Genomic DNA, 25,145 nt, shown 5'->3' on the forward strand with positions numbered 1-25,145 from the left:
AGAAAGAAGGCTGAGCTTCTCTGGGAAGTGACAATGGGCAGAAAAGAACTATGTGCTCATTCTAAGGACTCAGACCATTCCCACCACAGTTCTCTTTACGTGAGACAGGTAATGGAAATTCTCTTGACCTCAATTTCTTCACCTATAAAATGAAGTGACTGATTCCTGACAGCAATAACATTGCTAAAATAAACATTCAAGACTATGTAAATACCTAAATCCTCATTTCTCCCTCCATCCCCCAAACACTCAACCCACAACACAAGAGAACCTGTTGTATTATCTTACCCTTCCATCCAGCCACTCTAACATACCTGGCGTGGAAGCTTATTTAATGACCTCAGATAGTCTTTGTCCAGAATACAATTTCCAAGCGCATTCCCAAAACTCCTAAAGGGAAGGGGAAAAAAGCAAAACAGGATTGTTACATGTAATTTCAGAGTAAAAACTGTACACAAATCGCTTCTCAATTGTATTAGAGGAAATGGATTCTAATATATACTCAATAAATGGTTTCTGAACAGGCCACATTTGCATACTTGGAGCAGGTTCTGAGAATACAGCAGTGAGTATAACACACAAATCCCTTGAAGAGAGACGGTAAGTATGAAAAGACTAAGAAACCACTCATAAAACCTATGCCTTAAAAGGCTTGATTCCTAGAGTGGTGGTATTAGGAGGTGATGAAATCTTTACAAGTTGGAGCCTATTGGGAGGTTTAAGGTCATTAAAGATTTGTCCTCAAAGGGGATTGTGGGGCACTTGACTTGTCTCTTCTTTATCTGTTTTTTCACTTCCCCTCCAAAAAGTGAATAGGTTGTTCTACCATGCAGTCCCTTCCATGATGTGTTGCTTCACCACAGGCCCAAAAGTGACAGGGTCAACTAATCCTGGATTGAAACTCTAAAACTATAAGCCAAAACAAACCTTTTCCCTCTATAAATTGATTTATCTCAAGTATTTGTTACAGTAACAGCAAGCTGACTAGCACAGTACTCATGGCTAAAAGTTACCATGACATGTTCCTGGGGTGGCAAGGACAAAAAAAGAATACAGTATTCTACCATTCTCCAACATGGAAGGTCTCAGCAAAAACACTGAGGAAACACAAACCAAAATGAGAAAATAGGATAAACAGGCACAAGGGTAGGAGTAAGATTTATCTTTTCATGTTATTTGGCCCATGTGAACATGTTACTTTTCCAGGAAACTGCTCTTAAACAAGAGCTGAAATAAGGTCAGTTACACTCCAACCCCTTCTGCTTACCTGAGTGCTCGCTTTAGCCCATCCGTCACTGCCTCCTTCCTGGCCTTCTCCAAAGACAAGGCCTTTGACTTGAGGCCCTCACTAACACCATAACCCACATCTTCATGATATGAACCATCCTGGGGGTGAAAAAGGAGTTCAAACTCTAATATAAAAAGCTGTAGTCCTATATATGACTGCCCAGCTCTTCTTTTTCTCAAGCAGCAGTGTTCAAACTATGCATATGGAACCCTTGCTGAAGTAGACAGGGCACAGATAGTTCTAAGACATCAATTTCCAGAACTGTTTCCTAGACCGGAAGTGCCTGGAAATGTTAAGGCATCAAGATGATTCTCCCTTCCAAAGCCCGTTACATAAGAAGGCATATTTCTAACCCATCCCAAATCTTTCTAAGTTTCATTACCCTGAAGTATAAAAACTCTGGAACTGTCAAGTGAAAGAATAATTTGAAATTTCGTACCTAATGTAATGAGCTCTGATTTGATAGCAAATCTTTTTTTTTTTTTTTAATATAAGTCAGGTATATCCGTTTCTTGGCTTTTGTCAACAGAAATATAATGCTTAATGACAACACTCTGATTTTCTAAAAATAAATCAGAAAGCACTCAAAGAAATGAGGGACACTATAATAAAATTCCTTCAATTCCCAACTACTTATTTGTGTGAACAAGGTTTATTAGTACTTTTTATAAAAATTAATGGTCAGAATATAAGTAATGATGAACACTCATTCAAGAAATCAGTAATGGGGATGGGGCTGTAACTCAGTGGCAGAGCACTTGTCTAGCACATGTGAAACACTGTGTTCAATCCTTAGCACCACATGAAAAAATAAACAATAGGGGCTGGGGATATAGCTCAGTTGGTATAGTACTTTCCTCACAAGCACAAGGCCCTGGGTTCAATCCCCACCACCACAAAAATTTAAAAAAAATAAATAAATAAACAATTTTTAAAAAAAGGCATGCTGTCCACCTACAACTACAAGAAAAAAAAAAAAAGGAAGAAAGAAAGAAATCAGTAATGCCAGGCACAGTGGCACATGCCTGTAATCCCAGTGACTTGGGAGACTGAGGCAGGAGGATCACAATTTCAAGGCCATCCTAGGCAACTTAGTCAGACTCTGTCTCAAAATAAAACAAAACAAGCATTGGGATGTACCTGAGTGAAAGAATGTTTGCCTAATATGTGTGAGATCTTGGGTTTAATCCCCAGTACTATTAAAAAAAAAGGTAATATTCAACCATGGTTCTAACTAACTGAAAAATTTAAAAAGCACCATCCATCTTGTTAAGATAGCATTTTCTGTATAAGTTTATTATGTCTTTTTATTAAAATTTTGATACTTATGTTGTCTTTTCAACATAAATACTACTGTCTGATGAATTGTCTTAACAATAACTAATAACCTGATCCAGAAGAAATCTTTAATATTTAAAGCCATAGGTCACTGAAAATTTTTTTAAATATATATTTTTATACATATACACATGTGCACCAACACCCAAAGCACACAGAGGCAAAGAAGTATAATACAATTATCATTAACCTTTCAACCATAAATATATAATAGATAAATCTCAATGGGGGAAACAATGAAAATATGAGTTCAAACAAAGAAGGAACAATGTAAGATTTCTGCTGATTAAAGAAATCTTTATGCTTTATGCTGGGCATGGTGGCACACACCTGTAATCCCAGCTACTTGGGAGGCTGAGGTAGCAGGATTGAAAGTTTTAGTGAGACCCTATGTCATAAAAATAAATAAATAAATAAAAAGAGCTGGGGCTGGGGCTCAGTGGTACAGTACGTACTTGACTAGTATGTGTCAGGCTCTGGATTTGATCTCCAGCACTAAAAAAAAAAAAAAAATAGCCAGCTTGCACATGTATTTTTTCAAATAAATGATGGCATTCAATCCCCTATGGTATTTAGATTCCACTGTTAGGTTTAAAAAGATGTAACAGCCAGGCATGGTGAAGGTACAGTAAAACATGCCTATAGTCCCCACGTCTCAGGAGGCTGATACAGGAGAATCCCAAGTTCCAGGGCCATCCTTGGCAACTCAGAGAGATCCTGTTTCAAAACACAGATTTTAAAAAGGGCTGGCAATGTAGGTCAGTGGTACAAGGCACCTGGATTCAGTCCCGGGTACCGAAAAAATAAATAAATATAATTAAAATAGAAAAAAAGATGTGACAGTTTTATTTTAAAATGTCAAATTTTAGAATATACCAGAAGCCTACCTTTTGTAACTACTTATATATGTGGTAAAAACTCTGAAGAGTCAACTTAAGCTGAAAATGATAGCACACACCTGTAACCTCAGCTACTTGAGAGGTAGCCTCAGCAACTACAGAGATCCTATTTCAAAATTTAAAAAATAAAAAATAATACCAGTTGGGATGTAGCTCGTGGCAGAGCCCCACTGGGTTCAATCCCCAGTACAGCAAAAAAGAAAATAAAAAAGTTGTCAACCTAAAAATGTACAAGACAGGACAGTTTTTCTTTTCTTTTGAGGGGGTGGAATTTCAAAATTCTTCTGGCAGGGTTTGGGGTTGTGGCTCAGTGGTAGGGTGCTTGCCTAGCACATATGTGAGATACTGGGCTCAATTCTAAGCACCACATAAAAATAAAAAAAAGAGAATAAAGGTATTGTGTCTATCTACAACTAAAATGTGTGTGTGTGTATGTGTGTGTGTGTATGTGTGTAAATTTATAAATTCTTCTGGGGGACACATTAGTAAAAATTTTGAATACCACCACCCCAGGGACACAACCCTGAGCCTGCTCTTCAGCGTGGCTGTGTATTGGTCCAGACACTTCCCTCCCTACTCACTCTGACTACCTGCCCCCCAATCCTCCCAGGAAGCAGGTCTGCTCCATCACCCTCACCTTTAACTGCACCCTCACAAATGCACAGACTCCCACGTAGAACTTGCCATTGTTGAGGTCAACAAAATCTAGGAGGGGGAAAGAGAACCAGATGAAGAGGATCCCTCTGACTCACCCATTTTCCTCTTGCTGGCAACCAAATCCACCTGCCTTACCACACCAAAATAAGCAGACAGCACTGCCAGGAAGTATACTCACCCACATTCTGCTGTGTGATGGAGTGAGCCCAGCCATTGTAACCAAACATTTCATTGGCCAGACTAATTACCTTGTGACCTTCAATGTAACACACCTAGAAAAAGAAATTTTAAGGAAAAACTTAGTTAAAATTTCTTGGCTCTGTGTCTTCTATACAGTACCACTGGTCTACATGTCTGTTTTGGTGCCAATACCATGCTGTTTTTGTTACTACAGCTCTGTAGTACAGTTTAAGGTTTGGTAATATGATGCCTCCTGCTTCACTCTTCTTGCTAAGGATTGCTTTGGCTATCAGTTATCTCATACTAGACAAAGGTGCCCAAAACACACATTGGAGAAAAGATAGCCTCTTCAACAAATGGTGCTAGGAAAACTGGAAATCCACATGCAGCAAAATAAAATAAAACCCCTGTCTCTCACCATGCACAAAACTCTCAATTCAAAGTGGATCAAGGACCTAGGAATTAGACCAGAGACCCTATGCCTAATAGAAGAAAAGTAGGTCAAATCTTCATCATGTCAGATTAAGTCCTGAGTTCCTTTTTTTTTCTTTTTAAAATATTTTTTTAGTTGCAGATGGACACAATATCTTTATTTTTTTTAAATATCTTTTTAGTTGTAGTTGAACACAATACCTTCATTTTATTTATTTAAAATTATTTTTATGTGGTGCTGAGGATCGAACCCAGGGCCTCACACATGCAAGGCAAGTGCTCTACCACTATATCCCAGCCCCTAGGTCCTGAGTTCCTTAGCAAGACTCCAAACAATCAATGAGGTGAAGAGAAAGCCTACAGAATGGGAGCAAATTTTTACCATACATTCATCAGATAGAGCACTAATCTCCAGGATATTTAAATAACTCAAAAAGGTTAAAACACACACGGAAAAAAAAAAAAAGATAATCTAATCAATAAGTGGGCAAGGAACTGAACAGATACTTCTCAGAATATACAATTGATCAACAAATATATGAAAAAAATGTCCAACATCTCTAGTAATTAGATAAATGCAAATCAAAACTGCTCCAGGATTTCATCTCACTCCAATCAGAAGGGCAGTTATTAAGAATACAAGAAACAATTAAGTGTTGGCAAGGATATGGGGGAAATGGCACATTCATACATTGCTGGGACTGCAAATTGGTGCAACCAATCTGGAAAGCAGTGTGGAGATTCCTTAGAAAACTCAGCGTCTACAGTGACATAGCCACGTCAATGTTTATAGCAACACAATTCACAATAGCTAAACTGTGGAACCAATCTAGATGCCCTTCAATAGATAAATGGATAAAGAAACCATGGTATATAAACACAATAGAATATAACTCAGCAATAAAAGAGAATAAAATTATGGAACTGGCAGGTAAATGGATGGAGCTGAAGAATACCATGCTAAGCGAGTAAGTCAACCCAAAAAAAACAAAGGCTGAATCTTTTCTCTGATAAGTAGATGCTAATCTATAATGGGGGGGAGTATGGGATGAGTGGAGGAACTTTGGATTGGACAAAGCAGGGAAGGGGAGGAGAGGGGGCATGAGGATAAGAAAGATGGTAGAATGAAATGAATATCATTACCCTAGGTTCATGTGTGATTGCACAAATGGTGTGACCCTACTTTGTGTATAATCAGAAGTGAAAAATTGTGCTCCACTTGCTTTTTTTTTAATTAATTTATTTATTTTAATTAGGTATATAAGACAGCAGAATGCATTTTGATTCATTGTACACAATTGCAGCACAACTTTACATTTCTACGGTTGTACATGATGTAGCGTCACACCATATGTGCAATCACACATGTACCTAGGATAATGATGTTCATCTCATTCCACCATCTTTCCTGCCCCCATGCATCCTTCCTACCCTCCCTCTCCTTTGCCCAATCAAAGTTCCTCCATATTTCCCATGCCTCCTCACTCTCCGTTACCGATCAGCATCCACTACTCAAAGAGAACATCTATTTGTGTACAATGAATCGAAGAGCATTCTGCTCTCATGTATGACCAATTAGAACAAATAAATTTAAAAAATTAATAAAAAAAAATTTCTTGGCATATTTAATGTAAATAAAAATTTACTTAGTCCTTTTGACTAAACTGTTTAGAGAAATTCTTAATGAATGTATTTCAAAGTCTCTTCCAGTTATAAATAATGGTCTGTCTGAAAGTAGTTACCAGCCTCAGAGGGGAAAGATATCCACTTTCCAAATAGTTTCCAAAACCCACATTTTTCAAAAAGATTTTTCAAATCTCAGGTTAACATATTTATGGAAGACCAAAAACATACGTGGCAGTTACTATTAGAGGCTGGGGGTGTAGCTCAGTGGTAGAGCAGCTTGCTTGGTATGCAAGAGGCCCTGGGTTTCATCCCAGTACCACAAAAAGAAGAGGAAGAAGAGGAAAAAGAAGAATTAGTAGTAGCAGCAGCAGCAGCAGTAGTAATAATAGTACTAGTAGTAGCAGTAGTAATAAAATTAGAGGCAAATGACAAAGGGAACATTTTTTAAGGACTTAATAAAAATCTTAACATGGCAGTTATATGTCTCAAGGCAATGCTTGGGCCCTTCCTATGACAGTGAAGGCTGGAACCCATCCATCCAAAGGCCCTAGGAAACATCCAGTAATAGTGAATAAGAACCTTCTGAATCCATGAGGACCCAAAGGTGGTAAGATCATCCAGGCATGACGCCTCCCCTACCTTCTGGCCTCCTCCAGCCATGCGGCTACTTATGTATTCCGGGCCCAGCCTCTGCCTCAGAGCACTCTGGATGGCCTGGTACTCTTCTGCTGTGTACTGGCACTACAATCCAGAAAGGGAAACCAGATTTAACATTTCCACCATTCCTCACATCAGTGAGTCTCTTTTGCAGCACCCTTTCCTCTTAAAAAGTATTGAGCACACAAAGTACACATAAATCAAAACATCACATGGTACCACATAAATATGTATAATTTTAATGTATTAGTTAAATTTTTTTTAGAAGTACTGAGGATCCCAGAGTTTTTGTTTATGTGGGTTATACCTATCGATATCAGGAATTAACTTTGAGAAACTTTTAAAGGCACACATTTTATTAGCCATCAAAGCAACGATACCATTACATTATACAGTCTAAAAAACTCCACTGTTCACTCATGAAAGAAGGTATGTAAAAAAGGCAACCAATAATGTTTCATTAATGTTACTATGAAATTAATTTTGACCTCATAAGACTCTGAAAAGGTCCTATGAACCCCCAAGGGTCCCAGAACCAAATTTTGAGAACTAATGAGTTATCAGTTACTGCCACCCTTATTAAACTTTCTCAAGCTTAAATTAGGTTTTGGGGTTTAGAGTTTTTGTTTGTTTGCAGTGCTAGGGATGGAACCCAGGGCTACACACAGGCCAAGCCAGTGCTCTACCACTGAACTATACCCTCAGCCCTCTCCAGCTAAATCAAGAAATGAAGGGCTGGGGATGTGGCTCAAGCGGTAGCACGCTCGCCTGGCATGCGTGCGGCCCGGGTTCGATCCTCAGCACCACATACCAACAAAGATGTTGTGTCCGCCGAGAACTAAAAAATAAATATTAAAAATTCTCTCTCTCTCTCTCTCTCTCTCTCTCTCTTAAAAAAAAAAAAAAAAAAATGAAACTTCCCACCTCAGAGTCTGTATACGTTTAAGCAGGCAAGGAAGTAAGAAAAAGGAAAAGAGAATAGGAAATCTTACCTCCATTTGCACTCTCCACTTGTAGTTTGGGCTTTTTCCTTTATCTTTCTTTCTGTGTGTGTGTGTGTGTGTGTGTGTGTGTGTGTGGTGCTGGGGATCACCAAGGGCTTTGTTGCATGCAAGGCAAGCACTCTATCACTGAGCCATATCCCAGCCCTTTTGCCCTATTTAAATAAAATAAATATTTACCAATAAACTCTAGTAAAAAGATAATTTGGGTGGACAAAGAAAGATTCTCTTTTCCATGCATAGAATAAGACGTGACTCCAATAATTTTGGATGTCTCCAAGAAAGCCAACTCAGTGACATACAGACAGGAGTAATGGGGAAGTTGAGAGACCTTCCACATACAATCTTTGCTTCATTTTACATTTTATGTCATATTAATATGACAAAATCTCTTTATCACATGAATGAATAAATATACATCTAAAGTATGTCTTTTATCTTTCAATGGGAAAATGCCAAAATGTACTCACAATTCAGCAAAGACCCCTAAGTAGGCCTTCTAAAGGAGAAACCAGGTATGTTGCTCAGTGATAGAACACTTGCCTAGCATAGGCAAGGCCCTGGATTCAATTCCCAGGACAAAAAAAGGGTGGGGGGGGGGTGCCAATTACAGTAAGAGCTTATGCATACATAACATTTCACTATAACTTTTCTAACTTAACCTCAGTCTATCCACAGATGAAAAAAAAAACACCGTTACCTGTCCAAAGCACAATACAGAGTTGCCACCAGCAGGAAGATGGCTGTCATGCCCTCCATGATTTGTTTCCTCGGTCGCAGACATGTTGATTCTGGTTAGCTTCTATATAAATAAAAGATTAAAAAAAAAAAGTGGATTTCAAAGAATGCTTAAGATAAAAGGCAAGAAACTCTACTAAAAATCAGATAAAAACCCCATGTGTGATATCTCTGAGTTGCTTTATTTATGTGCTTCTAACACTGCTCCAATAAAAGACAAGATTCCTCAGTGATTGGCTGTGATCTGCCAAGCCACTGAAAATCCTTTAGAGTCTGCTTCTACCTTTTTGTTAACATTTTTCTCTTCTAGTGATGCTATTAAAAGTGTTCTTTACAACAGGAATATATTACATTTACAACTGAAAAAATCAGCAGGTGTAGTGGTAGAAGGATCACAAGTTCAAAGCCAGCCTCAGCAATTTAACAAGATCCTAAGCAATTTAGTGAGACCTTATCTCAAAATAAAACATAAAAAGGGTTGGGGCTGTGGTTCAGTGGTTAGTGCCCCGGGGCTTAATCCTTGGTACCAAACCAAAAAAAAGAAAAAATCAAATTTACACAAACATTTTCTAAGGGAACGCAAAAAATCAACTTACTACTGCCTAAAAGGGTAATGTTAGGTGATGGATGTGGTAACCACCTTGATTACTTGTAATCACTTCACAATGTATATCAAATCTTCACATTGTAGCTGACTGTGTGGTGCACACCTGCAGTTCCAGCTCCTCAGGAGGTTGAGGCAGGTGGATCACTTGAGCCCAGGGCAACACAAAGGGACTCCATCTCAAAAAAAAGAAAAAAATCATCTTGTATATCTTATCTTTTTATTTGTCAGTCATACTTCAATAAAGCAGGGGGTTGACTCTTTAATGTTATTAAAAACAACAACAACAAAAGAATTACCAACTGCCTGGGCAACATGACCCTGATCTCTGGCAGGTGGAAAAAAAAATATGAGCCACATGACTGAACTGTTGTTTTCCAGGAGTTTACACACTAGCTGGAGGAAGAAGACTAATTAAAAGGAAAAAACAGAGCCAGGGAATAGGTACAAGCCCATAGTCCCAGCCAGTCAAGAGGCTGAGGCGGGACTGCTTGAGCCCAGAAGTTCAAGACCAGCCTGGGCAACACAGTGAGACCCCACCTCATAAAGAAAAAGAAAGGAAAAAAGATCAAGGGGAGGCAATATATAAGATCCCTAACATTCAGAAAGAACAGAAATAGCAACAAGCCAGTTTGAACCCTGGACCAGCAGTACTTAGCAACACTTGGGAAAATGCAAATTCTCAGGCCCCATCCCAGACATGCTAAGAAACGCTATGCTTCAGGAATTACTGAAAATGGTAACCTGGGCTTCAAAAAGACTTTCAGGTGATTCTGCTGCAGGTTTAAGTTTAAAAGCCAATGCACTAGACTGAGATTAGGAAATTTAATAAAGTCCATTAGAAAATAGAATTACCCTCAGAAAAACCATCCATGCTGATTGACCCACTACCTAACGGCCCTACACCTATTTCAAATGAAATTGTTTCAAAGTTGAGCCTCAGCAAATTTACATATTTTTTAAAATTTTTTTTATTTAAAGATGTTGATGAACCTTTATTTTATTCATTTATTTATATACAGTGCTGAGAATGGAACCCAGTGCCTCACACAGGCTAGGCAAGTGCTTTACCACTGAGCCACAATCCCAGCCCCAGAAAATTTACATATTTTAAATCTTCAGATTATTTGCTAATAGAACTACTAATTTATGATTGTTGATAGTACACTAATCCATCTGGCTTTATATTAATGTTTAAGAGTTCAAGTTCTAGTGTGGAAACCTCGCTCCATCACACCAGTAGGCATTTGACCAAGGGAAAGTCACACAATCTCTAAATGATATTTCTTCATCTATAAAATGGAGATAATAACAGTACCTACATGTCCTATAGCTACTGTAAAGAATAAATGTAATACTACATGAAAGTACATTAGAATAGTGCCTGGCACATAGTAAGTACTAAATAAATGTTAGCTACTGATAATTTCATGCTGATTTTCCTTGCATACTTTATAATGAAAATGCACACAATTATTTAAATAATCATAAAATATATTTCAGCTAAAATGATAATTTATAACTTACTAAAAACTAAGATACTGGCCTTAAAAACTAAGATAATTAACTAGGTTAGTCAATAATTAGTTTCTACAATTTTTAAAACAAGGAGTGGAGGTCTGGAGTAATGGATACACTAACTACTATTATATGGTCATTACACATTGTATACTTCCATCAAATATCACACTGTATCTCATAAATTTCTAGTTATGGGTAAATTAAATTTTTAAATACTTTAAAAGAAAGACGGAATAAGAATATTGTTTACAATGTCAATATAATAAATGCCACGTTGTCTCAGAGGCATGGGACTGGGGTGGGGAACAAACAGTATAGGAGGGGTCTCTACAAAATAAAAATTTTGGTAGTATTTCAGTGTTCACATATGTGCATGTATTATTTTAATAAAAACTTAAAATAGCCAGGCACAGTGGTGCATGCCTGAAATCCCAGCAGCTCAAGAGGCTGAGGCAGGAGGATCTGGAGCTCAAAGCCAGCTTCAGCAAAAGTGAGGTACTAAGCAACTCAGTGAGACCCCATTTCTATGTAAAATACAAAAAATGGGGCTGGGGATATGGCTCAGGGGTGGAGTCCCTGAGTTCAATCCCCAGTACTCCTCCCCCCAAAAATTTTAAATATCTATTCTATAAAGCAGAAGTCAACAAAACTTTTTCTATAGTGGGCCTCACAGTAAATATTTTAGATTTTCTGGCAATATACTCTGTCACAGGTACTCAACTCTGGCATTTTAAGTGTGAAAGCAGCCAGGGCTGGGGATGTGGCTCAAGCAGTAGCGCGCTCGCCTGGCATGCGTGAGGCCCAGGTTCGATCCTCAGCACCACATACAAACAAAGATGTTGTGTCCGCCGAAAACTAAAAAATAAATATTAAAAAATTCTCTCTCTCTTTAAAAAAAAAAAAAGAAATAAAAGAATCATGTCATAATGCTATATTTAAATATATTTTTTTAAAGTGTGAAAGCAGCCAAAGACGATACATAAATGAATGGGCATGGCTGTATCCTATTAAAATTTTATTTAAAAAAACAAAAGGCAGATTTGCCCACAGGCCATGAGATGCCAACCACTGGTATAAAGCATGCTTCAAAGTGTAGAGTCAGATATGTTAAACAGCCAACTCCATCAGGTAAGCTATGTAAATTGGGGAATAATTTAACCTCTATCTGCCCCAATTTCATCTGTAAAAGGAAATATTAATAAGACCCTCCTAAGTTGACTACACTAAAATGATATGATAATAGCTTACAAGAGTAATTTTCTATGGATACTAAATAGTTGTTGGACAAGAGGATAAGCACAAAGTTTCAAATGAACTGTTATCTGTTACAAACAAAGATACACACTTAGTATATGTACTTAATGCCACTGAATTGTGTACTTAAAAATGTTTAAAATGGAAAATTTTATGTTATGCATATTTTACCACAATAAAGGTATAAAATTTATCTCAGTCAGGCCAGGTCTGATGCAGCATAGTAGCCTTGCCCATCTTATAGCTGTGTCATCTAGCATATGTGGCCTCCAAGGTTATCACTGAAGGGGTTAGAGAGAGTTGGAGGAGTCACAACAGATCACAGCTGCCAAAGTCCAAAAGTGGCATGGATCTCTTCTGGTCACAGTACACTGAAGAAAACCTGTCACATACAAAGCCCCAACTTAACTGCAATGGAGGCTGGGAAATGTAAGAAAGCATTTGAATATTTGATGAATATTATCTCACAATCCATTGCCCCTCACTTCAAAATGAATCCCAAGAAGACAGGGAATCTTATTCTTCTTTACCAGTGACTAGCAGAGATCCTGGCTCAAGGCAGGGAGTCAAGAAGTGTTTGGTAACAGCTGTTGTCTAAGTAAATGAACAAATGCCTAAATCAATGAAAAAATGCACAATGCAGGATATAAAAAGTACATTTTTAAATTGTTTAAAAACTAATTCTATTTTAAGAGTTACATTTCTCACATTTGAAAAGACAGTTGTTTCTACTTTTCTAAACAATCTTAAAAGATTCATCCTTTTCTTGAAGAAAAATACAATCTTATCCCTACCATAAAGTAAACATGGTATCTTTTCTTTTTTTGCTAACTTCTTTTACTTCGAAAAAAATTTTGTTTTGCCTTCCTTCCTAAAATTGTCCATAACCATTTTCTCATTATAAAATTAAAATATCTTTACTGTAAAAAGGTTTAAAAACTTATCGATGACTATGGGAGAAAGTCAAATTCCAAGGGATCCCACCACCATGTGATAGCTGTTATTTTCTTTTACCTGTGACTGGGTATTGTATGTGTATGTGGGTACATATTTGTTAAATACAAATGGAATCTAAATACATCAGACATTTTTTATGCAACATCTCAAATCTTCTTTGGCCTTGCCAATTTTGAGGCTATTGTCATGTTCTTCACCCCAGGTGTCATGGACTGACAAAATATATATAGGTCTAACCTCCAGTACACAGGCACAATCCTGCAATCTTTTACTTCCTTCGTGCTGGATGCCTCTCACTTCCCACCTTTGGCTTCCCTCTTGCCTTTGAGGAAGCCTATGAGATCCCACCTGATACCCACCTACACACAATTTGGATGCTCCAGGGAGTTAATGTACCATGAGACAAATCTTTCTCCAATGACATACAGAAGCTGAGGGGTAAATTCTCTTGGTGTATTGTCCTGGATGCAGTACTTTATACATCCTCCTGGGAGACAGCTTTAGGAGGTCAAGCAATCAGTTGTACTTGTTACCAAGGGGTGGCCAACTTGGAAATGCACCCTTGAGTTGACTTAAACTTGCTTCTCTCTTCACTCTCCTTTCCCGACACCTCTGCTTCCTGACAAAATAAGAGCACATAAATTTTTGCCTCAAGCTCGAGGTTCTAGGTTATCACAGCAGACACTATAGACACTCAAACTGTCCCTTCAGCTCTTACCACTCTGGCCTGACTTCTAAATGCCAACATCTGCATCTCTTTAACTAAGAGTTTTCCTTGGCATCCACAGCCTATATTTCCCCCATGTTCATGGCAACTTAGAAGTGCCTGAAAGTTGATTCCCCTTGTCAGCTGCCCTCAAACTATGATTGACAGGTGCTGGTGTTCAAATACCCTAAGTTTCTTATCCTTTCTGTAGGATGACACTGAGCCACGACCTCTATTAGCTCCAAAGTTCCCCAGTGGAATTGGGTGTGGTTAGAACTGGCTTGATACCTTATCTTTTGCTGACTGTCTTTCTGTTCCTATCTTATGTTCTCTTTCCTCTATCAAGAGTGTGCTGGTGTCATCTTCAAATAAACTACTGTTCTTGCAGGTAAAGAAGGAGGGGGGTAAAAGACTCTTTTTTACAATGGAGAAATCTGGCAGACATCACCTCAATTAAGTATTCAAACTTAATGTAACTAATAATAGTCATATGTGCTTCTGGGTAGATTCTCTGAAAGGTCACATCACTTAGACATCAATCTAATTCACAGCTCTACCAATCTAATCACTCAATCAGAAAATAATTAAACATGCTGAGGATGTAGCTCAGTGGTAGAGGGCTTAAGTTCAATTCCCAGGACTGGGGGAAAAAAAAAAGGACATGGATGACATGTCAACAGAGCAGTGCGGTATAAATTTCATATGGTACTGACATAAGGATTAACCAATAGGACAAAAGAGAGCCCAGAAAGTAAGCACCATTTAAACTGTCATCTTAACTTCAAAAATGCAATATAACAGCATTTTTGATAAGTGCTGCTAGAATAACTAAACATCTGTAAAGAAAAATTTTAACGTTGTCATACCCCATAATATTACAAAACCTACTGATGGCTCATATATCTAAACATAAAAGCTAAAACTATAATTTTAAAAGAATATATTCACAAACTGAAAGTGGTCAAGATTTCTTAGAAAACAAAAAGCTGTAACTATAAAAGAAAAGCAGGTTGCAGGATAGCTTGGTAGCAGAGTTTGTGCATAGCATGCATGAGGCCCTGGGTTCATCCCTAGCACCCAGAAGAAAAAAGAAAGAAAATAATAAATTGACTACATCAAAATGTAAAACTTCTGTTTATCTAAGAAAATGGGTAGATAACTACTAACAAAGGACTGATATCAGGATAAGAAAGACATATAAAGAATTCTAATGACTCAGTTAAAAAAAAAAAAAAAAAGACAACCAATTTCAAAGTGAGCAAAAGATTTAGGGGCTGGGATTGTGACTCAGCAGTAGAGTGCTTGCCTCGCACGTGCAAGGCCCTGGGTTTGATCCTCAGCACCACATAAAAATAAATAAATAAAATAAGTGTATTGTGTCCAACTACAATAATAATAATAATATTTTTTAAAAAATTTAAGTAGGGGCTGGAGATGTGGCTCAAGCGGTAGAGCACTCTCCTGGCATGCGTGCGGCCCGGGTTCGATCCTCAGCACCACATACAAAGATGTTGTGTCCGCCAAATACTAAAAAATAAATATTAAAATTCTCTCTCTCTCTCCCTCTCTCTCACTCTTTCTTAAAAAAAAAAAAAAAGATTTAAGTAGGCACTTCACAAAGGAAGATATGTCAATAACAAAGGAAGCAATGTCAGTAACAGGAAAAAAGTGCTGGACATCATTAATAATCAAGGACTAAAATTAAAACCATTTAATGACATCCCACTCTACATTCGTCAGAATGACTAACAATAGAAAAAGAATTACAACACGAAAAGTTAGCAAGGGATGTGAAGCAAGTGGAACTTTCATACACTGCTGACAGCAAATAGACTAATAAAACCATTCTACCTGCTAACACATACTATCCTTCATGAAAAAGGAGGACTCCAAAAAACCAGCCATAGTACCAGAGGGTCAAGCAGCAGATTCTTCACAGGCCTTGAACCCCACTGGTTCTTAATATATCTCAGGTATAAGTCCTTTCTCAGATTGGTGTCTGTTTACCTATTCATTTTCTTAGAGTTGTCTGTGATGAAAAGTTTTAAATTTTGACATAATCAGGGTTGTTTGGTTTGGTTTTTTTAGTGATTACTACTTTAAGCCCTAAGATACCTTTTCATACCACCAAGCCTCAGATCATTGAGATATTTTCTTATACTTACATCTGCCATATGACCCAAGAATTTTAATAGATATTTTTCCAAAAGAAATAAAAATGTCCCCCCCCCCAAAAAAAAAAAAAAAAAAAACTTGTCATAGGAGGAAAAGAGCCTGGACAAGAAAGTGGCTGTGATCAAGAAATGAATGAATTCAAGATATTAAAAAGGTAAACAATTAGTATGCACAGGGCCCTGGATTCTATTCCCCAGCACCAAAAAAAAAAAAAAAAAAAAAAGGTAAACAAGACTGGGAAAAAAAATGTGCTTTTATTCTTGCCCATTTCCTTATAATTTAAAAGCATTTCTAATTAATTATGGAAAGAGGAAGGAAGAAGTAAAAGGGAACAAGTCATGTTACCAAAAGAAATTTTCCTCTTTTATATTACCTCTTCTCATCTTTATTAAAGACAAAGAAAGGCAGGATCTTGAAGGGTAATAGGAGCCACCATTAAAAAAAAAAAAAAAAAAAAAAAACTTTATTTTGTCAGCCATGAGAGAGTAATGGAAAATTTTAAGGTAAGAATAACAAGATTATACTTAAAACTTAGAAAGCCCTTTGTTAACAGTGAATAACCAACAATGAATAGCCAAGGGAGAGATCAGTTAGGAGTCTATGTTATAACAACCCAGAGAGGAAATGAGAAAGGCTTAATTACAACATTTGTACGTGAAACGTAAAAGATAGACTCTAGATCTGTATTAAAGGGGCAGAATTGTTAAGACTCAGATATTAATGGGATTCTGATTGTGAAGAATGAGACATTGAGCTTCTTTCTTATATTTTAATGTATGTTCATACTGCCGTAACATTGTAATGTATGTTCATACTGCAACAGAACAGAAAATTTTTTAAGTTAAAAGAAAGAAATCTCAAAGGTCCTCAAAGGTCATTTCTTGCTTGAAGGCTTATGCATCTCAGCACACTCTAAAGAGAATTAATACTATGTTTCCATAGCATTTTAGATGTATTTCAAAGCATATACCACACTATAATTACATCTTTGCTGTACTAGCACACTCACCCATTTAAGAACAGAGGGGTCATACACTAATCACTGAATCCCCAACAATTAGCACAATCACCACACCCCACACACAGAAGGAAAAGCATTCTATTTTAGCTTCTCTCCAACACTACTTAAACAGAATTAAAAATGAATGCCTTGAATAGAAAAAACAGTTAAAGTTATAGAAACTTAAAAATACCAACACTAGATTTTCTGCTCATCAATAATTAAACTGGTTATTCTGTCAATTCTCATTATTCACAGTACTTATGTTCTAAACAGCCACTATGAACACTAAATTAGTAAATACTAAACCAATTCTCCAAGGAAAAATAGAGTTGCTCAACATGTCAATAAATAACTGCTTTAGGTGTTTCTGTTTAAAGACACCTTATTTAATATATATCATTAATACTGAACTCACAGTCAATATCAATACAACCCATGCCTGATAAATTTGTCTGAAAGAAACTTATCTTTTCCCTGTAAAGCACATCACGGCCTTCTTGCACTTAAGAATGCCAGACAGCACTCCAGCACTATGCTTGGAAACCATTTTAAAAATGTGAAACCAAGCTGGGCTCGGTGGCACACATCTGTAATCCTAGCAACTCAGGAGGCTGAGGCAGGAGGATCGTGAGTTCAAAGCCAGCCTCAGCAACTTAGCAAGGACCTGTCTCTAAATAAAACACAAAAAAAGGGCTGGGAATGTGGCTCAGTGGTAAAGTGCCCCTGGGTTCAATCCCTGGTGCAAAAAAAAAAAGTGAAACCAAGCCAGACACGGTGATGTACGCCTATGCCTATAATCTCAGGTACATGGGAGGCTGAGGTAGGCAGATCACAAGATCCAGGCCAGCTTCAGCAATTTAAAAAAAAAAAAAAAAAAAAAAAAAAGTGGGACTAGGGATGTAGCCCAGTGATAAAACACCACTGGGTTCAATTCACCTTACCAAAAAAAAAAAGTGGGGGGTGGGCACAAAAATCAAAAATCCAACAAACAGGTTACTAAGTATACCACCAAAGGACACTTAGGAAAGCTTCATCTTGTTTGACCTCAGCTGAGAATATGTGCATTAGGCAACTCAGATTTTTTTTTTTTTTTAAGAGAGAGTGAGAGAGGAGAGAGAGGAGAGAGAGAGAGAGAGAGAGAGAGAGAGAGAGAGAGAGAATTTTTTTTTTTTTAATAAACAACTCTGCACACTTTAGGAAAGCATCAAGAGTACTACTGATTGAGGATTACAAATAAATGTCAAGAAGTAGATAAATTCACAAATACACAATCCATGAGTTATGAAGACTGACTAGTTATTTTTAGTAAAACCTCTCCCATTGCTAGATGAATTAGGCTTTTCATATGCTCATCTCTTGACTACACCAGTTTATATTGGATGTGAAAGTGCCATGAAGCTTACATTGCATATATAATACTGGGTGTAGTCAGAAATTAGCGATGGAATAACATACCTGGGATACAGTGTCTCAGCATACATTACACAACAGCAGTTTCTGACAGTTTCTGCCACCTTCAGAAGACATGCCACAAATACATCTCCACTTGTTATCAATATTATTAATAGTCTGATAGGTGATGAACTGGGAATATAAGGCTTTTAAAAAAAACAAACTTCTCTAAAAGATACAAACCTGTGGCCACTGAAATGCCTGATCCAAAACCAGAGTCAAACGATGGTTTTTGAGAACTTAAGCTTAAAATGTTTGTGCCTGCGAATGCTAGTTCTGTGGGGGAATTAAAGACCTTAAAAGTCTATGAAACCGCCAATGTCCATCAACTAAGGGAGAAACAAAATGTGGTATATCCATACAACTGATTATTAGTTCATAAAAAAAGAATGAAGTCCTGATACATGCAAAATACAAAAAGTATTGAAAATATGCTACACGAAATAAACCATACAGGAAAAGACAAATCTTGTATGATTCCATATATATACACACACATATATATATGTGTGTGTGTGTATATGTATATGTGTATGTGTGTGTGTGTGTGTGTGTGTGTGTGTGTATATATATATATATATATATATATATATATATATAGCTGGTAATATCATAGACAAGAATTGTAGAAGGGTGATGTGAAATCAAGCCAGACAGTGATGCATGCCTGTAATCTCAGGTACGTCTCTGCTAACTAGCTTCTAGGTTTCTTTTTGAGTGATGAGAATGTTCTGTAATAAGAATACGGTGATGGTTGCACTACCTTGAGCATATACTAAAAACTACAGAATTGTACACTTTAAGCGCATATGTAATGAATCATGTCTCAATTTTTTTTTTTTTTAAGATCTAGAAAGGCTGAATACATTGCTAAACTAAATGTCAAAAATTCCCTTTCGGATACTGACACTCCTGTCAACAAACCGCATTTACAATGTCTCCAGCTGCGCAGGGAACTCCACAAGATCCGTATGCAGCCTTCCACCCTGGGGTTCTGGCGCACGTGATTCGTGAGTCAGGGTCCTCCTAACCAAACTGTTGAGAAGCCCAGATCCCCGAGCCCTCCGGACGGCACTAACCAATTAGACAGGCCTCGCCATTCAGCGTCTCTAGTAGGAAACTCAGGACAAATGCAACAGCCTCCCCAGGAGCTCCAATCCGAATCTGAGCGGTCCTACGCTCTACAATCCCCGGGCGGAACCACCCGGGGGAGAGCCGCCCCCATCCCCCCACTCCCCCACTCCCCCACCCCCCAACACTTCCTCACTTCCCCACTTACGCGCCTCGGGCAGCGCGCGGAGCACCCGGGGAACTTGGTCTGAACTATAAGCAAAAGGAAAGAAGGTTGGACAAGCTGGCAAAGGAGACTGGGAAAGAGTTGCAAGGGACCCTGGGAAGAAGGTTCAGACTCTAGAGGGGCCCTGGTAGAGTTTGGCGAAGAAAACTGAAGGAGGAGGAGCCGTAAATCAAGTCGGAAAGACAAAAGAGCCGTAAAGCAGCCGGTCGGATGCCGTAAAACAAGTTGGGCGCGCTGTGCGGATCCCTGCGTTCCGCGTGGGCTTGGCTCTCCAGTCTTTCCGCTTACTCTTATCTCCAACTTCCCTAACGCTGCTTCTGGGTCTGCGGCCACCTCGCAGTACCTGTCGTTGCACTCTTGGGACATTGCAGGAAAAGAAAACAGGACTTTTCTAAGAATGGTTATCGGAACCCTCCAGAGAATCCGCCGCGGGCAGGCACAGTAAATTGAGGCGGTGGGTACACATTTGTTCACAAAGGAAGTCTTCTTTCCCGGTCACTGCCGCATACGCCCGGTGCTCACCTGATGGCCTCTTAAATTAACGAGAACCGGAGGGAAATGACTCGTGGCCACTTGAGGGAGTGGAGGTCTTCTTTAGGCTATCCCCGGACCTTCACCTTGGAATGAATGACGATTACACTTCCTATTAGCAGTGCTCCTAAAACGTTTTGAAAAGTTGAATCGTCAGAACCTGAAGTTAAGTGCAGACGGTTTAGGATACTTGGGGGGCTTACAGTGGGGTAACGTCCCCATCGTAAATCCAGAAGCATCTGTACTGAGAACTGAATTTTTTTTCTTTTTTCCTTCAGAATTGAACCCTGGCGCGCTTAACCACTGAGCCACATCCTCAGCCCTTTTTTATATTTTATTTAGAGAGAGGATCACGTTAAATTGCTGAGGCTGGTTTTGCACTCAAGATCCTCCTGCCTCAGCCTCCCAAACCGCTGGGATTACAGACGTGGGCTACCGCGCCAGGCAAAACTTTTCAAAAAGACATGTATCTGTCTGGGCAGTAAGTCACCAGAGTCTTTTTCTGGATGGCTACTCATTCTTCCAAGTAACACCATGGAATGCTGGCTAAAAAGTCTCAAATCAGAACCAATGAATAACTTACAGTTTGTTAGAAGGAATTTCATATCAACTGAGATAGAAATGTTGATTTTTAAATTAGTTAACCACTTAGGGAGAAAAGTTAGTTTTGTCTTTGTTCTGTGTTTATTTTTGTTCTCTTGCTTTGGATTTTTCAGGCCTCATTATGTGTCCTAGCTTGGTCTAGAACTTACGGTCTCAAGGATATCCTCCTGCCTCAGCCTCCCAGTATCTGGAATTACAGGCATGTGCCACTGCACCCCAACTTAAATCTTGTCAAAGTGTACACCAAAGTAATTACAGTGGAACTCAAGGGTGAAATGTTAAACACAGGTACACATAAAACAAGGTTAAAAACATATAGTCAAATAAACTGTTAAAAGGTAAACAAGAGATCAGGGGTAGAGTACTAGGCTAGCATGCATAGGGCTCTGGGTTCTATTCCCAGCACTGCAAAGAAAAAAGAAAATAAGAAAGAAGGGAAATACTACTATTATATATATATACACACAAGGGTTCATATGTAAAAAGTACAGACAATAAGAAAAATGAGTCAATATTTCACAAAAGGAGATACATAATAAATACAAAAAAATGTAACTTTAATTAAGGTAAAAAGCATATGGGCTGGGGATATAGTTCAGTTGGTAGAGTGCTTGCCTTGCATTCACAAAGCCCTGGGTTTAGTCCCCACCCAGCATCACACACACACACAAAGCATACATATTAAAACAAGAATATCACGGCTGGAAGTGTAGCCCAATGATAGATTGCTTGTAGTAAGCCCCAGGTTCAGTCCCTAACACCACACAATAAAAGAAAGAAGAGGTCTGGGGTTGTGTCTCAGTGGTATAGCACTTGCCTTGTGCTTGTGAGGCACTGGGTTCAATCCTCAGCACCTCATAAAAGTAAATAAATAAAGGTATTATGTTCATTTACAGCTAAAAAGAAAGACAAATACATGTGTATACATATACACGTATATATGTATACACACGTATATAGGTATATATGTATTCCACTTATTAAATTAAGAAATTGAAATATTTATGTCTACACAAGTTTTACATGAGTACCGTCCTATTGAAAATTTAAGTAATAAAGATAAATCAAAATTTTTACTTGCGCACTTATGCATCAAAGCAATCTGATTCTCATCGATTAGCTATTGTTATCAATTGATGTCTATTTTTTATGACCTTTCCTGTGCTTTTATGATTAGACATTGAAATTTATTTCTCTGGTAATATTCAGCATTGATATTTTCACACTGCCAGTGGGAATATGAATCAGTGCAACTTTTTAAGTTATAATTTGGCAAGATATGTTTAAAATATGAAAGTGTGACTGTGGTGCATGCCTGTAAACTCAGCCATTTGGGAGGCTGAGGCAGGAGGATTGCAAATTTGAGGCCAGCCTGGGCAACTTAATGAGACCCTATCTCAAAATAAAAAAAATAAAAGGCCTGGGGATATGACTTAGTGGTAGAGTATTCATTCTCTCTGGAATTCCTTTAGGACAAAGATTTCTTTTTCTTTTTATATATTTATTTATTTTATTGTACTGAACCCAGGGGCACTCTACACTGAGCTACATGCAACCCTTTGTATTTTTTATTTGAGAGAGGTCTTCCTAAGTTGCCCAGGCTAGTCTTGAACTTAGAATCCTCCTGCTTCAGTCTCCCAAGGAGCTGGGAATATAGGTGTGTACCACCTCTCCGGGCAAAAGACTTCTTCATAAAACTGTTCTGCACATTATTTATACCCTGAAAATGTACTCAAAACAAATTACTGCAATGTCAAATTAGTTTAATATTCAGCTATTTAAAATAATGTTTAGAAGAATGTTTATTGACAGAAAAATGTTCAGGATCATTTTCTGTGAAATAGGCACTACTAAGATGGCTACTATTATAGTACGCAATTGAACCCAAGGACATTTAACCACATTCCCAGCCCATTTTTTTTCATTTGTTCTAATTAGTTATAAATGATAACAGAATGCACTTCAATTCATTGTACACAAATGGAGCACAACTTCTCATTTCTCTGGTTGTACGTTTCCCTGGTTCTCTGGTTGTACACACCATTTGTGCAATCATACATGTACCTAGGGTAATGTAATGATGACCATCTCATTCCACTATCTTTCCTACCCCCATGTCTCCTCCTCTCCCCACCTTCCCAAAGTTCCTCCAATCTCCGCTCCCCACCCCTCATTATGGATCAGCATCTACTTATCAGGGAGAACATTTGGACTTTGATTTTTTGGGATTAGCTTATTTTGCTTAGCATGATATTCTCCAACTCCATCCACTTACCTGCAAATGCCATAATTTTATTCTCTTTTATTGCTAAATAATATTCCATTGTGTATATATATACCACAGCTTCTTTATCCATTCATCTATTGAAGGGCATCTAGGTTGCTCCCCCAGTTTAGCTATTGTGAATTGAGCTGCTATAAACATTGATGTGGTTGCATTACTATAGTATGCTGATTTTAAGTCCTTTTTTTTTTTTTTTTTTTTAGAGAGAGTGAGAGAGAGAGAATTTCAATATAGTTCTCGGCGGACACAACATCTTTGTTGGTATGTGGTGCTGAGGATCGAACCCGGGCCGCACGCACACCAGGAGAGCGCGCTACCGCTTGAGCCACATCCCCAGCCCAAGTCCTTTAGGTTATAGACCAAGGAGTGGGATAGATGGGTCAAATGGTGGTTCCATTCCAAGTTTTCTAAGGAATCTCCACACTGCTTTCCAGATTGGTTGCACCAATTTGCAGTCCCTCATACATCCTTGCCAACATTTATTGTTGCTTGTGTTCTTGATAACTGTCATTCTGACTGAAGTGAGATGAAATCTTAGAGTAGTTTTGATTTGCATTTCTCTAATTACTAGAGATGTTGAACATTTTTTTATATTTTGTTGATCAGTTGTTTATCTTCTTCTGAGAAGTGTCTATTCAGTTCCTTAGCCCATTTGTTGATTGGGTATCAGTTTTTTTGGTGTTAAAGTTTTTTTAGTTCTTTATATATCTGGAGATTAGTGCTCTATCTGACATATGTGTAGTAAAAATTTGCTCCTACTCTGTAGGCTCTCTCTTCACTTTGATTGTTTCTTTTACTGAGAAGAAGCTTTTTAGTTTGAATCCATCCCATTGATTGATTGATTTTTTTTTTTTTAGAGAGAGAATTTTTTAATATTTATTTTTTAGTTTTCAGTGGACACAACATCTTTATTTTATTTTTATGTGGTGCTGAGGATCGAACCCAGCACCCTGCACATGCTAGGCAAGTGTACTACCGCTTGAGCACATCCCCAGCCCCAATTGATTCTTGATTTTATTTCTTGCGCTTTAGGAGAGTCGAGACCTAATCTGATGTGATGATGATTTGGGCCTATTTTTTTCTTCTACTAGGTTCAGGGTCTCTAGACTAATTCTAGGGTCCTTAATCCACTTTGAGTTGACTTTTGTGCATAGCGAGAGAGAGGGGTTTAATTTTATTTTGCTGCATATGGATTTCCAGTTTTCCCAGCACCATTTGTTGAAGAGGCTATCTTTTCTCCAGTGTATGGTTTTGGTGCCTTTGTCTAGTATGAGATAACTAGATTTATGTGGGTTTGTCTATGTGTCTTCTATTCTGTATCATTGGTCTATATGTCTATTTTGGTGCCAATACCATGCCTTTTTTGTTACTATAGCTTTGTAGTATAGTTTAAGGTCTGGTATTGTGAGGCCTCCTGCTTCACTTTTCTTGCTGAACATTGCTTTGGCTATTCTGGGTCTCTTATTTTTCCAAATGAATTTCATGATTTCTTTTTCTATTTCTATGAGAAATGTTATTGGGATTTTAATTGGAATTGCATTGAAATCTGATTAGCACTTTTGGCAAATTTTGTTTAGCATGATATTCTCGCAAATTTGAAGGCAGCTCAACAGTGGCCATTTTGAAAATATTAATTCTCCCTATCCAAGACCATGGGAGATCTTTTCATCTTCTAAGGTCTTTTTAAATTTCATTCTTTAGTATCTGTACTTTTCATTGTAGAAGTCTTTCACATCTTTTGTTAATTCCCAAGTATTTTTTTTTAAGCTATTATGAATGGGGTAGTTTTCCTAATTTCTCTTTCAGAGGATTCATCACTGATGTATAGAAATGCATTTTATTTATAGGTATTGATTTTATATCCTGTTATTACTTTGCTGAATTCATTTATTAAGTTTTCTGGTGGAATTTTTTGGATCCTCTAAATATAGAATCATGTCCT

The 25,145-nt window shown here is 37.9% G+C and overlaps 1 protein-coding gene across 8 annotated transcripts in view; it reads right to left on the minus strand.

Moving 5' to 3' along the window:
• The window catches only part of RAD52 (RAD52 homolog, DNA repair protein), a 40,185-nt gene extending 20,278 nt beyond the window's left edge, over nt 1-19,907 (minus strand). Inside the window, exons 1-9 of one of the 8 annotated variants that reach the window (XM_081311655.1) lie at nt 19,768-19,904; nt 13,512-13,771; nt 9,527-9,599; nt 8,779-8,880; nt 7,060-7,161; nt 4,361-4,454; nt 4,163-4,230; nt 1,268-1,386; nt 315-390 (exon numbers count right to left, since the gene is read on the minus strand). In XM_081311655.1, coding sequence (XP_081167781.1) covers nt 315-390; nt 1,268-1,386; nt 4,163-4,230; nt 4,361-4,454; nt 7,060-7,161; nt 8,779-8,880; nt 9,527-9,599; nt 13,512-13,576 — 699 coding nt within the window. In that variant the 5' untranslated portion in view covers nt 13,577-13,771; nt 19,768-19,904. Of the gene's footprint in view, nt 1-314; nt 391-1,267; nt 1,387-4,162; nt 4,231-4,360; nt 4,455-7,059; nt 7,162-8,778; nt 8,881-9,412; nt 9,600-13,511; nt 13,772-19,767 lie in introns of those variants that run through there. The other 7 variants (XM_081311656.1, XM_081311662.1, XM_081311658.1 and 4 more) reach the window with 7 other exon arrangements.
• Nucleotides 19,908-25,145: the final 5,238 nt, after the last annotated feature.

Source organism: Spermophilus citellus, assembly GCF_964194105.1.
Source record: "Spermophilus citellus genome assembly, chromosome: 10".
In the NCBI taxonomy this organism is placed as follows: domain Eukaryota; kingdom Metazoa; phylum Chordata; class Mammalia; order Rodentia; family Sciuridae; genus Spermophilus; species Spermophilus citellus.